This window comes from Heloderma suspectum, chromosome 1 (genome assembly GCF_057233095.1).
Source record: "Heloderma suspectum isolate Gila_16-S chromosome 1, 16-S_ref, whole genome shotgun sequence".
Lineage (NCBI taxonomy): Eukaryota > Metazoa > Chordata > Lepidosauria > Squamata > Helodermatidae > Heloderma > Heloderma suspectum.
The window spans coordinates 362,927,684-362,945,010 of NC_139458.1; the positions used below are offsets into that span (position 1 = coordinate 362,927,684).

The 17,327-nt window shown below is 44.4% G+C and overlaps 1 protein-coding gene across 1 annotated transcript in view; it reads right to left on the minus strand.

Moving 5' to 3' along the window:
• Positions 1–1,100: 1,100 nt before the first annotated feature.
• Positions 1,101–17,327, minus strand: part of CAPN9 (calpain 9) — a 52,796-nt gene continuing 36,569 nt past the window's right edge. Inside the window, exons 15-20 of the mRNA XM_084828108.1 lie at positions 15,969–16,033; positions 13,805–13,873; positions 9,585–9,663; positions 3,596–3,712; positions 2,908–2,966; positions 1,101–1,709 (exon numbers count right to left, since the gene is read on the minus strand). Of these exons, the coding sequence (XP_084684234.1) occupies positions 1,683–1,709; positions 2,908–2,966; positions 3,596–3,712; positions 9,585–9,663; positions 13,805–13,873; positions 15,969–16,033 (416 nt within the window). The 3' untranslated portion in view covers positions 1,101–1,682. The remainder of the gene's footprint in view (positions 1,710–2,907; positions 2,967–3,595; positions 3,713–9,584; positions 9,664–13,804; positions 13,874–15,968; positions 16,034–17,327) is intronic.

The following is a 17,327-nucleotide window of genomic DNA, read 5'->3' on the forward strand; positions in this document are numbered from 1 at the left end:
GATCATTCAAAGCGTCTCCTGCACTAAATGCCCTTTGCTCCGTTTTTACATAGATTGCAGACAATGAGCTATCAAATTACCCTGTTGTGTTCCCTCCATGAAAAGAGGAAAAGCGGCAAGAAGAGGAACTAGATCAATGAAAGATAATATGGGAAGGAGGGGGGAGAGGAAGCGAGTGAAAAAGGGAGTCGTCGTGATCCTGCATTTACAACGGAAGCAGGAAGCCCCATTTTAAATGCAGGCTTTTAGGCTGGTGTAGCAAGAGCCAAGGGCTGTACTTGGCTGCTTTGTTATGTGCTTCTTCACAGAGAGCACAATGCATCGAGTGAAGCCAGATGGAAGCTCCTGATGCACAATCTCCAGATGTGTTTAGAAAAAGGAACAGCAGAGCCTCCTGGGCCTGCAAGGACAAGTCAGAGCAGATGAGCTCAGCCTCTCCACCTGTGTACGATGAGACGTTTAAGGGCCTCATAAATCAGGAGTTAAGGACTCATTTCTAGTTCTACCTCTATGCCAGAGGTGTCAAGGGCGAAATTCCATTTTGGAGAAGCTCTCCAGTGCTGCATTTCAGTGGTGGGGTGGGCAAAATACCCCAAATACCAGAATGCTTTAGCTTAGAGCTAGTAATCAAGCCTTAGGAAAGACATTCCAGCCTTTCCGAATGGGGAAAAGACACACACGCACACAGAAACGTCAGACGATTGGTGGTTGGGGGAAATGAGGTTGGTCCAAGGGAATGGATTATGGCTAACTGGGAAACCCCAGAGGGTCCAATTTGGCCCGTGGGCCTGAGTTCAACACCCCTGCTCTATGACTTGTGTGAAGAGAAGGACGAACCATATGGGATTAAAGCGTTTCTGGTGATTGGTCAAGAGCACTCAGCTTGCCTGAAGAGACCACAACTTTGGTGTGTAGGGGAGCGGGTCAAACGCCGAAATAATTGACTTGGTTTGTGTGGCCTCCTTCTCCGCTCCACCAGCATCAGAATCTACCAGCCTCTAACCTCTAATAGTGTAACAGTATTTATGGGCCGGTCCCCAGCCCATTGGGTTTCATGTTTCTTTTAAACATCTGCACAAATGTAAGCAAAACAAAATGAGGACACTTAATGGAAGCCATTCATCTGTGTGGCAAGTTTACTGGGAGTTGAAATAATCATGTTTCATAAAAGGTAGGGATTGCTTAGGGCTGTGATGTGACATGCTGTAAACAGTACTTCATTCCAGTATATATATGTACCGTGCAGTATACAATCACACAGGTTAAGGGTTGGATCCAGATGTGCACTGGATCGACTGCACTGGTGGAAATGGGCTTCCCCACCACTTCCTTCCCAGAGGAGTCCCTCCAGCCCCCTGAAAATACTACACAATGAATCAGGAGACCCTACTGAGTGGGGTTAGCTATGGTGTGTGGGGGAGGGGGATTCCCCCCAAATCAGGTGGAAGGACTTTCTGCGAGCTGAGCCTTTCCTCTCAGAGAAGGTTTCTTCCTCATGCAAAAGACAGATCCCGGATCCAACCCAAAGTATTTATGTATATTTGGGGTTTTAAAAAACACATATTCTTTATAGTGCTGGTATCAGCATGAATAAGAAAAAGAGTTCCATGTCATTTTCAGTGATGATGGGAAAGACTCCAAACTTGATTTGAGGGGCCGGCTGAAAACCAGATTGGATGTCTTCAGATGTTCATGGCCAGGTTGATAAACTAATAAAAGAGAGAAAGACCAAATGTAACTGCTCATAACTCCAATTTGTTAGCATTCTAGGGCCAAGACTGCAGCCCCTTCATATTCTGACTTGGTGACTACTGTTATGTGAATTGCCTGGTGCTGGGCACTGTGATCTCAAAGTGTGCCTTCATTTGGAGTAGGAAAGTAAAGGAAGCACAAAGGGCTTGTCAGCTCAGAACCTTGACAGAACATTAGAAATAATGAATGACCTGGAGCAGAAGTATTGATGATTATTTTGGCACCCCAGTTATATTAGGTAGGACCAGGATGTGATAACAAGGATGTTATAAGGCACAATCCGCCTCCTGTTATAGACCATGGGAAAATGCTAATTCAAGGTGCAGTCAGAGTCTTATCATTCACTGCCTGCCTGCTATCTATGGCACAGTAGATCAGGAATGTAGCATATTTACTGTGGTGTAAGGTTTTCATGGGCCTCCTTTATGATAAGGCATCATAGGACTCTTTGTTTCAAAACAACAACTTGATTTCAGATCTGCAACTCCCATAACACTGATACAGTGCTGATTTCCTCTAGAGTAGATGTTGGCTCCTTAGCTATGGCAAAACAACTATATAATTATTTCTGGTCTGAAAGGATATGAGCCCTCCCTACATTCTGTCACTCATTTGGCATTACGGGCACAATCCTATGCATGTTTAGACAGAAAAAGTCCTACAATTCCGAGCATGCCCCAAACAGGGAGTTGTAGGGCTTTTTTCTGTCTCACACATGCATAGGATTGTGCCCTAAGCTATATAAACCAGGGGTAGGCACCCCAGCACCCTCCAGATGTTTTGAACTACAACTCCCAGTATCCCTGACCATTGGCCATGATGCTGGGGCTGATGGGAGTTGTACTCCAAAACACCTGGAGGGCATCAGGTTGCCCTGATTTAAACAGTAAGAGTCATAGGCTTGGCCAGATTTTTTCAGGTCAAGTAATTACCTACTGGAAATCTTTCAATTACCCAGAGGAGACCCTTCAATTAGTTTCACTCGTTAATGTTGGTAACAAACTATGTCCCATAGATACTGAATTGAGGAAAGCAGAAGAGCTAAAAGAGAACTGAAAAATGAGACATCAAATTGAGAAGCCTATACCCAAATATTTATTCCCTGCAGACTTTTTAATTACGTATATATGTATTTTATGCTCTTAGGGTGCTTACCTCGCTGATATTCAGATTAATGAAGTCCCTGTTTTTCACACTTAATGCTTGGAACACTCCTGAAAGAACAATTATAATAACATAGATAGATATTAGCTCAATTTCTTTGATACTAATATGGCTCAAAAGCAAAACTGTATTTCAGTAAATGTCAGAAACATGGTGAATGTTAAGACTTACAGGTAAGATTTTAGGAATCCCAATGGGCAATGTCAGAATTTTTTTTGTCTTTGACATGACACAATAAATGTCCCTGACCAGTAAATGACAGGAATGAAGGTGACATTTGGACATTTACTGAAGGCATTGTTTTGGCTTTGAGGTTTACTGGTAAATGTCAACATTTTCTAACATCTCCCACTAGGACTCCTCAAATCTTAACAATGACAGGTAAATGTTAGGATTCATCAAATTTCTGTCACCAACTGCAATAATGACATACATCATAGTTGCTCAGTAAAGGAGACAGACACAGCCATGTGTATCATATTGTCAGGACACTAAAGGTAAACATGGTTTCTAACTAATATCCCAGAACTATGGACTCTTTTATAGAAGATGAACTGCTACAGCAGCAAATGATAAGCAAAGGCAAAGCAGTTAAGAATGACAAGGATCACCTAATAATGAACGGGAATGAAAAGGCTCATAAAGAGAACTAATAAAGATACCATGGAAGAATACTTACTGCTTGCATTTTCTAGGCGAATGAGGCAGTTTAAGAAGTCATCAAATTCTATCTGGTACTGATCATCGGAGTATCTAAGCACAATCAGCTGCAGCAGGTAATTATTGATCTGAAACCCTTAAAGAAAGAGAAAGCATTTCTGTTTAATAATTTACTGAAATTGCCAGTCACCCAGCCAGCAATTTTAAAACATTACATATAGGTTGTGGGATTTGTAGAAGATCTGCCATCCTGAGAACTTTGGTTTCATTTTGTAAAGTAAGCTTCTAGCCCTCTTTATTGCAGATAATGGATTGGATCAGTATTTGGTGAAATCTTCAGTGAGGGGAATGTAATCTGGAATGTGATCTCAATGCTCGTTTTATTCCCCTTTGTTCCCTATATTTTATTTTATTTTATTTTATTATTTTATTAATTTATTTATTAAATTTCTTAATCGCCCATCTGACCTGAGTGGCCCACCTGGCCACTCTGGGCAATGTACAACAATACAACAGTTTAAAACAATAAAATTTCACATTTAAACATCCTATTTCTAAAAATACCCTAACCCACCCCAAATGCCTGCCTGAACAACCACGTTTTTAATGTGTGGCGGAAGCTCATTAAAGAGGGTGCATGGCAGATTTCCCTAGGGAGGGAGTTCCACAGAGTGGGGGCTACCACAGAGAAGGCCCTCTTCCTAGTCCTCACCAGCCTAGCTGTCCTGGCTGATGGGACAGAGAGAAGGCCATCTGAGGCTGATCTTGTTGAGCGGCCTGTCTGGTGTTGCTGGAGGCACTCCTTGAGATAGGCTGGGCCGGAACCATGTAGGGTTTTAAAGGTCAAAACCAACACCTTGAATTTGGCCCAGAAAACAACTGGTAACCAGTGCAACTCCTTCAGCACTGGAGTAATGTGATCACGCTGGTGGCTGCCTTTAATCAGGCAAGCCGCCGCATTCTGCACCAGCTGCAGCTTCTGAACCATCTTCAAGGGTAACCCCACGTACAGCGCACTACAGTAGTCTAGATGAGAAGAGACCAGGGCATGTACTACCGATGGGAGCAGATGGTAGGGAAGGTAGGGGCACAGCCGCCGTATCAGATGGAGTTGGTACAGTGCTGTCCGGCTCACAGCTGACACCTGAGCTTCCATGGACAGCTGGGAGTCTAAAATGACCCCCAAGCTGTGGACCTGGTCTTTCAAGGATAGCTGTACCCCATGCAACACCAGGTCAACATCCCCAACCTCCTCTTGTCTCCCACCAAAAGTACCTCGGTCTTGTCAGGGTTCAGCTTCAGCTTATTCCTCCCCATCCAGCCACTCACCATCTCCAGACATTTGGACAGGGATTCTACAGCCAACCCTGGTGAAGATTTGAATGAGAGGTAGAGCTGCGTCTCATCCACATACTGATGATACCGCACCCCAAACCTCCTGATGATAGCCCCCAGCAGCTTCACATAGATGCAAAATAGCATCAGGGAGAGGATGGAACCCTGTGGCACCCCACATGTGAGCGGCCACGGATCCAACACCTCCTCTCCCAGTGCTACCTTCTGATACCTGCCGGAGAGGAAGGACCGGAACCACCGTAATACGGTGTCTCCAATGCCCAACCCCTCCAGGTGGTCCAGGAGGATACCGTGGTCAACGGTATCAAAAGCTGCTGAGAGGTCGAGGAGAACAAGGAAGGAGCATTCACCCCTATCCAAAGCCTTCCTCATATCATCCACCAAGGCAACCAAGGCCGTTTCTGTCCCATCCCCAGGCTTGAAGCCTGATTGAAATGAATCTAGATAATCGGCTTCTTCAAAGTATGCCTTCAACTGCATTGCCACTACCCACTCAATCACCTTGCTCAAAAATGGCAGATTCGAAATTGGGCAAAAGTTGTTCAGGACCTGCGGATCCAAGGAGGGCTTCTTTAAGAGCAGTCTTATCACTGCCTCCTTGAGGGCTGATGGCATCACTCCCTCCTCAAAGCAGACTTTCACCTATATCATTATTATTATTCATTCAACAAGTACCTTAGTATCCCTAATCATATCCCTTTCATCCCTGCTCTTGGCCAGCCAGTTGTGGCCAGAATTCCCATTGAAATCCTGATTCTTGAAAGCATAAAGTATTAAGCAGCCAGCTCTATTATATATGCATGTGTTGTTGTTTATTCGGTCAGTCGCTTCCGACTCTTCGTGACTTCATGGACCAGCCCACACCAGAGCCTCCTGTCGGCCGTTGCCACCCCCAGCTCCCCCAAGGTCGAGTCCGTCACCTCTAGAATATCATCCATCCACCTTGCCCTTGGTCGGCCCCTCTTCCTTTGGCCTTCCACTTAGGGTTGGCGGAGAATTTCTCCCCGAAACTTCGGGGGGCCGAGCGCCAACGTGTTCGGCCCCCCGAACAAGTTTCAGGGAGAAATTCTCCGCCCCCCCGCACCCCCCCCCCCGGGACGGGACTTACCTTTGGTGAATGTCCCTCCCGGCGGCGGGTCTGGCCGGCGGTTTGGCGGGTCTTCGTCCGGGGCAGGAGCGGCAGCCGGTCTTTCGACCGGCTGCCGCCGCCGCCATTCCAATAAAAGAAAAAAGAAAAAAACGCCCCCGTGATAGGCTACGTGACGATTAACGTAGCCTATCACGGCTAGATCTGCAAAGTCAGCCGTGATAGGCTACGTAAATCGTCACGTAGCCTATCACGGGTGACTTAAAAAAAAAAAAAGTGTGTACGGATAATGGCGGCCCCCATAGGGAGCCGCCATTCCCGTTCCTTATTTGGTCGCTGTAGTCTACGTAAATCTTTACGTAGACTACAGCGAAAATAAGGGCAACGCTATTTGCGTTGCCCTTATTTTCGCCGTAGTCTACGTAAAGATTTACGTAGACTACAGCGACCAAATAAGGAACACGAATGGCGGCTCCCTATGGGGGCCGCCATTTGCGTACGCACTTTTTTTTTTTAGTCACCCGTGATAGGCTACGTGACGATTTACGTAGCCTATCATGGCTGACTTTGTAGATCTAGCCGTGATAGGCTACATTAATCGTCACATAGCCTATCACGGGGGCGTGTTTGTTTTTTTTTAACTTTTTAGTTCGCGGCCAGGCGAGGCGAGGCGCCTCCTCCCCGGCCTGAATTTCGGCCGGGCGAGGTGGGAAGTCTCCCCCCCCAGCCTGAACTTCGCGGGGGGAGCAGCGAAGCGCCTCCCTCCCACCACGAAAAGCTTCGAGGACACGTAAGGGACTTTCGTGCACCCCTACTTCCACTTTCTCTAGCATCAGCATCTTCTCCAGTGTATCCTGTCTTCTCATTATGTGGCCAAAGGACTTCAGTTTTGCCTTTAATATCCTTCCCTCAAGTGAGCAGTCTGGCTTTATTTCCTGGAGGATGGACTGGTTTGATCTTCTTGCAGACCAAGGCATTCTCAGAATTTTCCTCCAGCACCACAGTTCAAAAGCATCTATCTTCCTTCGCTCAGCCTTCCTTATGGTCCAGCTCTCGCAGCCATAGGTTACTACGGGGAATACCATTGCTTGAACTATGCGGATCTTTGTTGTCAGTGTGATGTCTCTGCTCTTCACTATTTGATCAAGATTTGTCATTGCTGTCCTCCCAAGAAGTAAACGTCTTCTGATTTCCTGGCTGCAGTCAGCGTCTGCAGTAATCTTTGCACCTAGAAAGACAAAGTCTGTCACTGCCTCCACGTTTTCTCCCTCTATTTGCCAGGTATCAATCAAACTGGTTGCCATAATCTTGGTTTTTTGAGGTTTAACTGCAACCCAGCTTTTGCACTTTCTTCTTTCACCTTCGTCATGAGGTTCCTCAGCTCCTCCTTTCTTTTAGCCATCAAAGTGGTATCATCTGCATATCGGAGATTGTTAATGTTTCTTCCAGCAGTTTTAACTCCAGCCTTGGCTTCATCAAGCCCAGCATGTTGCAGGATGTGTTCTGCGTACAGGTTGAATAGGTAGGGTGAGAGTATACAACCCTGCCGTACTCCTTTCCCAATCTTAAACCAGTCCGTTGTTCCGTGGTCTGTTCTTACCGTTGCTACTTGGTCGTTATACAGATTCCTCAGGAGGCAGACAAGATGACTTGGTATCCCCATACCACCAAGAACTTGCCACAATTTGTTATGATCCACACAGTCAAAGGCTTTAGAATAGTCATTAAAACAGAAATAGATGTTTTTCTAAAACTCCCTGGCTTTCTCCATTATCCAGCGGATATTGGCAATTTGGTCTCTAGTTCCTCTGCCTTTTCTAAACCCAGTTTGTACATCTGGCAATTCTCATTCCATGAATTGCTGGAGTCTACCATATAATATACATACATTATTTGGAGGAAGGAATTTGGATTGTGCAAAGGAAGAGTAGGAAAAGTCCTGCCTATACTGTCAGATTAATTCATAGTTGAGGTTTTGTCACTCTGAAGTGGCAAAATCATCAGTATAGGACTTCCAAACTTTGCACCACTTTGCAAACTTTGCACAAGGGGGGAAAGGGGGGTCAGCTGGCCTTACTTCAACAGCAGTCTGCAATGTGCTTTTTCCGATTCCTGGTTTTTCATTATATGCCTAATAAAACTTCTTCATATAGAGCTTTTCTACACAAGGCATTTATCGTGCACTCATCATTCCCAACTCCTGGTTGTTTACGGGTCCCTGCTCCAGTTTTGCTTCTGTGTCTTAAGAACACTTCCCATGAGTATTTTTTTTTTTTACAGGGATAACATGGTATTTCTTTGTAAAAGCGAAAGAAAACATGATTTCCACTTCTGTACTTGCACTATTCCACTATACCACAGTGCCACCTAGAGGTTATGTAGCAGAAATGCAGGAAAGGAAACACTATTTGTGTAGTGATCAGATCTCAATTCTGCAATGAAACCTTAAGCAGATACAGCAGATTAACAGCCTCATGTAGAAAAGCCCATCATTGCTAGGACTGGCAACAGAAAGTTATGCCAGCTGAATTGGGTGGGGCATGAGGGTAGAGCCAAGCGGTTTTGGGGGGCTAAGTGTGGAGCATAGCACAAAACCTGCCTACTCGGATAAAATATACAGCTAAAAATGACATATAAAAATGGCTGAGGGGGTGTGGGAAACTGGACTAGCCTCTTGCTTTTCTGGCAACTGACCCAAAAGCAAAAAAAAGAAGAAGCCATTTTCCCTGCTTGGTTGGCAATCCAAGCTCAGGATGAATGATGTCTTTCATTTCCCTGCTTGAGGCAAGCAGATTACTCCAGTCCAGTATGTATGTCACACCAAGCCACAACAAGGCTTGATTTGTAAAACGGGCAGCTTCATTTCATTTCAAATGAGCTGGATCACCCATTTGCCCCAAGCTGGAAGTGGGTCCGGGCTGGAAAAGGGCTGCTGGTGAGCTGCTAGGAGTCCAGCAGTTAAGGGAATGGCTCTGAGGGACAAATTAGGCATGACATGGGAGATCCGTGATGATGAGACTTTTTATTGAGCTTAAGGCAGCTGCAGGCCACAGATCAGAGTAACTGTGCAGAGGGAGGCACAGGTTTAACCCTTTCCCTCCCGAACCATTTCGGTGGTGGAAATTACACCCCCAGAGCTGCTATTAGCTAGGGAAGGGTAGTAACTTCGCCATGGTTTATTGATTGATTGATTTGATTTGTACCCCACCTTTCTACTAAGAAAACTGGCACTCAAAGTGGCTTGCACTCATAAATAGCAGTTTTGGGGTGGGCAGGGGAGGGTTCCATTGTATAAGTAGCATGGGGGAAAGCTTAACTTCCCTCTCCTATGCCATAGCCCAAATCCAACTTGGGCCTGTGTGGTTGCTTTTAACCAAAGAAAAGATGTTGATGATCCAGTAAGATCATAGTGAGGGCAATCTTGAAAAGCTGTTGCTGCTCAATCTCCTGGATTCCTTGCAGGTGCCCCTGTTCCAGCTGCTCTCCCTGCCTCCTATGATGTGCTGCTTTCAGCAGCCACCGAGGGACATCTACTGCCAAGGCCATCGCTTGAGAGAATTCATACCTGCTGCTTTCAAAGCAAGACGGAGTTCATAGGAAGACATGGTGCCAGACTGATCAGAATCAAAATGAAGGTAGATACCCTAAACCACAAAAGAAAAAAATATGTAGGCAGGTCAGCAAATAATAAACACACATGCATTGCATGGCCCAGTTGGTGTCCACCAGGAAAAGAGCCTTCAGTGTGGTGGCCCCCTTCCTGTGCAATTCCCTGCCTTTGGAGGTCAGGCAGGCGCCAACGTTGGGTTCCTTCTGGCGCCTCTTGAAGACATTGTTATTTCGAGAGGCCTTCCTTGCGTGACCAGCCGTGGTTTATTAAATTCGACCTTATTGGAATTTGTCTTTTTAAAAAATGTTTTAACTGTTTTAACCTGGTGTTTTATTCTTTTATCTTTGTTGTTCACCACTCCAAAATCTTCTGATGTGGAGTGGTATATAAATATTTTAAATAAATAAATAAGAAGGGGCTGCTGAAATGCCCAGGGTTATTGCTGCCAGACCAAAAAAAAATGAGGGGGCCCAAGATGAAAGCAAAGCTAGATTTCCTCTCAGTACCCCACTACCACTACCCCTGCTGTGAATGTTCTGAGCAAAACACAAGAATTTTGAGGCTCTAGGATAAGTACGCCACACTGGTAATCTGGCAACACTTTGTAGGCACCGACACTCTCTGTCCTGCTGGCTGAAGCAGACGCAGCCAAGAAGACAACATGTCTTCTTTGTTCTTCCTGGCAAGAGGTCTGCCGCTGAAACACTACCTGCATGAGACATGGGCCTGAAAGAAAGGCGCCAGAGAAAGAGCAGTTGTCACATCATTTGTGTGCTTTTATCAATCAGCAAAATATGTCAATGGAGAATGAAATTTATTTTCTTGGTTCCTCTCTGGGATCTACTTTTCCTTGAAACTGGCCAATGCACCTCAGACTATATTGACTGCAGGAATGGCTTTTAATGGTCTTTAATGGTTGGTTGCTTCCCCCCACCGTTCTATGTTATTATCATTTTTGATTGGATTTTATATTTTAAGCTTCATTTTTATTGTTTTTGATATGATTTCTGTAAGCTGCCGAGAAGGCTTTGGAAAAAAAAAAAGCAGAGAGGTGGGCTATAAATATATTAAATAAATAAATAAATAAATAAATTGTTACCGTATATGTATGTATGTGCTTCCAGTCCAAATGCTATTTTGTCCACATGAACTTGGATTGGGATGCATGAGGATGTTCACATTTAAGGGATTTGGTGGCGTTGTTTTATGTGTGAGACGCCACATCTTTTTGGAGATGCCATAACATGGCATAAGATGCCCCAGAACCACATTTGCAACCAGCACTGTGCAGACGCTAATGCCAGTGACTGTTTCCATCTACAGCAGCCTTCCTCAACTTGGTGCTCTCCAGATGTTTTGGACTATGACTCCCATAATCATTGACCACTGGCCATGCTAGCTGGGGATTATGGGAATTGTATACCCAAGCATCTGGAGGGTGCCATGCTGGGAAAGGCTGACCTACAATGTAGACCGCACTGGTAGTTAGTGCATCTCATGACTTGGAGGAGGAGGTGCAGGGAATGCTGGTCAAATCTGCAGATGACACAAAATTGGGTGGGATAGCTAATACCCCGGAAGACAGAAACAGAATTCAAAGTGATCTTGATAGGCTGGAGCGCTGGGCAGAAAACAACAGAATGAAATTTATAGGGATAAATGCCAACTTCTGTACCTAGGAAAAAGAAACCAAATGCACAGTTACAAGATGGGCGATACTTGGCCCAACAAGACTACAAGTGAGAAGGATCTTGGAATTGTTGTAGATCACAAGCTGAATATGAGCCAACAATGTAATGTGGCTGCAAAAAAGGCAAATGCTACTTTGGGCTGCATTAATAGAAGCATAGCTTCCAAATCCCAGGAAGTACTAGTTCCCATCTATTCAGCACTGGTGAGGCCTCATCCGGAGTACTGTGTCCAGTTCTGGGCACCGCACTTGAAGAAGGATGCAGACAAACTGGAGAGGGTTCAGAGGAGGGTGACGAAGATGATCAGGGGACTGGAAACAAAGCCCTATGAGGAGAGACTGAAAGAACTGGGCATGTTTAGCCTTGAGAAGACTGATGGGAGATATGATAGCGCTCTTCAAGTACTTGAAAGGTGTCACAGGGAGGAAAGCCAGGATTTCTTCTCGATCATCCCAGAGTGCAGGACATGGAATAATGGGCTCAAGTTACAGGAAGCCCATGAGGCTGGACAGCCATCTGTCAGGGATGCTCTGACTTGGATTCCTGCACTGAGCAGGGGGTTGGACTCAATGGTCTTACAGGCCCCTTCCAACTCTACTATTCTACGATTCTATGAAATTAAAGCATTGAATTAAGATATTCTCATTTGATAGGTGATTTTCTTCAGAAGGGGTGGTTTTGCAAAATCATGCAAGAAACTCTGAACTACTTTGCACTGGATTAATGCTGGATGCTCATTTGTCTTTGGGCATTTCTACAGAAGACTTTTATCCTGCACCTTTACCAGAGCTTCTGCTTCCAGATTCTTTGAGGGATTAAGATCAGCTTCTTTACATGTACTTTTTTCTGGGGGTTTCCTTTCTCTGCCTTTCTGTATGTTTCATTATATAGCTACTAGATGGTGCTCTGGCACAGCAGAATTGCACAATTACACGCTATAAATATAACACCATTCAGAAAAATATTGTACTTTCTTCAATCTAAAAAAACCTGGGATAGTGGGCACAACCGACCATTAACCTTGTTGGCTGGGGCTGATGGGAATTGTAGTCTGAAACATCTGTCAGCACCAGCTTGGGGACAGCTTTATTTCGTGTCCACTTGTAAATGTAACACCTGATCAGTAAGTAGAAAGAAACACACATATCATATGCTCATTAAGACAGGTTTGGCTGTGGCTCGCAGTTGAATGTATGTTCAGTAGCAAACCCAGAATTGTCATGGCATCATGTAGGAATGGCTTCATGATTCCTAGGACACAACAAAGAGATTCCCAGATCCGCTGTTCCTTGTAGAGATGGAAAATTTCTACTTGCTTCAGTGAGAATTGCACAAACAGCCTTTCTATACGAGGCTTTTATTGTGCACTTGTGATTGCTTCCTCGTGGTAGTTTGCAGGTCCTTTACATGACGTCATCATCCTTCAGGGCCACACCCGAGCTTTGCAACCACTGTCCCATCTTTTTTAAATTAAGGAAAGTGCAACATTTTATAAGCTATAAGACTAAAAGTGGACCAATTCAGGTTGCTTCTGCTCTTAGTCAAAGACTCAGTGCTAAACACCAGTGATTTAATTGAATCTGGGGCAAAAGGATGGTACTGGTGGTTAACAGCTGGCATATTATACAATCAACAGGAGTAGAATAGGAATGTGATTTCTGGATTTGCCAAATGCCTTGAGCCAGTGTGGTGTAGTGGTTAGAGTGTTGGACTAGGTTTGGGAAGATCTGTGTTCTAGTCTCCTCTCTGCCATAGAGCTCACTGGATGACTTTGGGCCAGTCACTGACTCTCAGCCTAACCTACCCACAGGATTATTGTGAGGATAAAATGGAGAGGAGAGGATTATGTACTCCATCTTGGGCTCCTTGGAAGAAAGGAGGGATATTATAAATGTAACAAATGAACAAAAGGAAAAAAATACTGATCCATCAAGAGAAAACTATTTGTGACCCCTGCATGGAAGCAGGCAGGTTCATGGGTAGCTTAATTATATTTGGAATTCTGAGAAGACATACATGTAATTGCTCTTTTACATTTGGGCTTCATTTGCCTGTGCATTCTGACAGGACATTTCAAATTCCATTTGTTGATGACTGGAGGAGATAAGAATCAGACACAAGCCATGGAAACTTAGTCACACATCAAGAATCATAAATCAGCAGTTTCTTGCCTGTACCAATAGCAATGTATTATGTACAAGATTTATTTTGCTTGGCCTTGTTCTAAGGAACATTTCTGACATTCATTATCTCAAGAACAGTTTAAAAAAAAAAACTCTAGTAAAAATGCTGTTAACATTTCTTGTAAACTATTGTGGTTTGTACTATAGAAAACAAAGAATGTTTCCTAGAAATAATTATTTTTGAGAACATGTGTATTAAATCAAAATGTTACAGTTCTTAAAAACTGCTGCTCTCTATTTGCTTCCAAAAACGCCTAACAAAACAATTGATATAACTTAAGATCATTATACATTAACTTACAATCCACTTCTTCAGCTTGTCCCAGAAAATTTTGAACTCACTGAATTCCAGTTTTCCATTTCCACTGGACTGGTGCAGTTCACATTAAGGAAAATAGTGCTTTGTGTGAAATGCCATATCAGCCTAAGTGTATCATTTCATGAATTAATTTATTTATGCAGTTAAACCTATCTAACCAATATGCTGATCTTATGGAGTAAGCATTAACTGCTGTAGTGCCATTTTGCCACAGCACCTAAAGTGACATTCTATACATACATGGGTAAAAGGTAAAGGTGTCCCTAGCCAGTCGTGTCCGACTCTAGGGGGTGGCGCTCATCTCCATTTTTAAGCTGAAGAGCCAGCGCTGTCCGAAGACGCTTCCGTGGTCATGTGGCCAGCATGACTGAACACCCAGGTGCACGGAACGCTGTTACCTTTCCCACTGAAGTGGTACCTATTTATCTACTTGCGATTTCTTGCTTTTGAACTGCTAGGTTGGCAGGAGCTGGGACTGAAGATGGGAGCTCACTCTGTCACGCGGCACTCAGGTCTCAAACTGCTCTCCTGCCGACCCTCCGGTCTGCAGTTCAGCATCTTAACCACTAAGCCACCACGGTACATGGGTAGTGATGTACAATCATCCTGCTGTGCCCTCACTTGCCACAAGCCCCTCCTACTCCCAGGTCTAGGATCAATGAATGGCCAACACAATTGGGCATAATAGGCCACTGCTAGACCGGCCCTCATCGTGCTAATTGTGCTCTACTATGAACACATCCCTGCTAAAGCACAACTGAGCCATGTTGGGGAGAAGGAATGAAGGTGGTGCTGGACTTTTGTGCTGTGGCACAATGGCTCCCAGGCCAAAATTAGAGGTGTATGTGTAGCTGCCACCTAAAGCAGCAACCCTACATCTCCTCCTCTTCCTCTCCTTCTCAATTTGGGGATGGATTTAACTGCATCATTCTGCCAGCAGAGTGAGACTTCCCTGTCCTCTCCTCCACCCTGCAAGCCCCTTCCCCTCCCCTTCCAAATCTGTCCCAAAGGGTCCCCCAGCCCTATGGAGCAGATTTGGATGGCACATGGTGATAGGGGAGGCTGCAGAGAGGAGGAGAAGACAGGGAAGTCCCATTCCACCAGCAGTATCCATTACGCAGGCAGAACGATTAAGCTCGATCAAACCCATTGTTTACTATCACATCATTTAAGTAAGTAATCAATCCTACTTGTAAACACAATTACACAACAGAATGGCAATTTGATCACTGTAGTGCCAAACATTTTGGCTAGATCTGGATTCACAAAGGGTTGTATCCAACCATGTCCAGCCACCAGTAAAACGGACACCACTGGCAGAACGGGTTACCCTCCACCCTGCAGCCCCCACAAATCTGCTCCAGAGAATTGGGGGACCCTCCAGAGGAGATGTGGAGGGGTATGAAGGATTGCAGGGGGAAGGAGTAGAAGGGAAAACCCTGTTGGCTGAGTGGAAATTTCGTCATACAACTTTGGATGGAGCCCATTGCTTTCAAACTCCTTGAAGATACTTTCACAGATGGTCTGCAAATGGTTCTTATTTTTTGCTTCATTTCTTTTCTTTTTTTTATCATGAAAGCCGAAAGGTTCTTAGAATTTAAGTGGTATTTCCAGATTAATCTTCCTCTGATGCATATTAACATGAGGAACGGGCAGATCTCTCCATTCCTTTTGCACATACTTCCTCCTTTTCCCACCTCTGCACATGTTCCATGCTGGTTGTGGATTTTTTTTTTTAATGGAAAAAAATCTGTGCATATTTTTCTGTGCATTTTTCAAATGGACACAAGAATGGCTGTATTAACTGATGCAAGCCCCTGTTGACTAAAGCATGTTTTAGAAATGCAGTTTTTTGTGCATATTTCAAATGGGTGCATGTTGTCAGCTGCATTTTTCTGCATTTGTGGAATGCATCACAAGCCCAGAAATGTACAGATTTCTGATCACAAATTGCATCCATTTTCACATTCAGTTCTGAGAGGTACAGATTGCATAAATCTGTTTAAAAAACTAGGCAGAGCTAATTTCTCACCCATCCCTAATTAACACCGGACACTTCTTTTATTATTTGGACAGCAAAGTCTTGTCAAGATAGTTTGTATGACCTCCCTGCAAGGAAATTTTCATACTGTATTTTAAAGGATACATCCATTAGGGAAATAATATTTCTGCATGAAAGAAGACTTATTTTCTTGAATTTGATGTTGTTTGCTGCAAGAGAAACATCACCATGACATATCAAAATTAATTCACTGTCCCTACCACCACCCCAAAGCTAAAAGCTAAACAGCCACACGGTGGATTCCTCTCTTAATGTTTGTGCCGACTCTGTCTCTACATGGTTCATTTGCAAAGCATGAAGCAGAAGGCTGGTCTGGATGCCCCTATAAGGCTCCCTCAAACTCTAGAATGTGTGGCAGGACTGTGTTTTGGTGGTGATGTCAAATGGAAATGTTACAGTTGTACAAGTCATATGAACCTAAGAAGAGCTGGATCCGACCAGGGGTCCAACTAGTCCAGAATTCTGTTCACACAGTGGCCAGCCAGCTGTTGACCAAGGACTCACAAGCAGGACATGAGCGCAACAGCACCCTCCCACCCATGTTCCCCAGCAACTGGTGTACATAGGCTCACTGCCTCTGGTACTGGAAGTAGCACATAGCCATCAAGACTACTAGCCATTGATAGCCTTTTCCTCCAGGAATTTGTCTAACCCCCTTTTAAAGCCATCCAAATTGGTGGCCATCACTGCATCCTGTGGTAGCAAATTCCATAGTTTAACTCTGCGCTGTGTGAAGAAGTACTTCCTTTTACGTGACCTGAATCTCCCACCAATCAGCTTCATGGGATGATCCCGGGTTCTAGTATTTTGAGAGAGGGAGAAAAATGTCTCCCTATACACATTCTCCACACCATGCATAATTTTCTACACCTCTATCCTGTCTCCCTTTACCCTCCTTTTTTCCAAGCTAAACAATCCCAGCTGTTGGAACCTTCTCTCTAGGGGAGATGCTCCTGCCCCTTGATCATTTTAGTTGCCCTTTTCTGCACTTTTTCCAGCTCTACAATATCATTTTTTAGGTGTGGTGACCAGAACTGTACACAGTATTCCAAGTGTGGTCGCACCATAGATTTGTATGTCATACTTTTATTCTTGCCTGTCTCATGTTCTTCCTGTCTAGTGTGTGTAATGTTATGTGTGTATACGTTATGAATCTGGGTTTATATATGTGTATTAATGTTATGATTCTGTTTTTTCTGGTAAGTAGATCTAGAGTGAGAGTGATATGAGTGACAGGAGATATGATGTATTTGCATATGTGAGATGTGGCTAAGTGAGTGGGGTGGTGGTGTGAAAGTGTGTGATATAAACTGGGAGCTGTGCTTGCGTAGTTTAGATGGGGAATGGATAGGCCACAGTTTTGGATAGGGCTTGTGAAGAGATAGATAGTGACTAGGATTTGTGTCTATAGGATTAAAGTGGCTATTAAGTGTGCATGTGTGG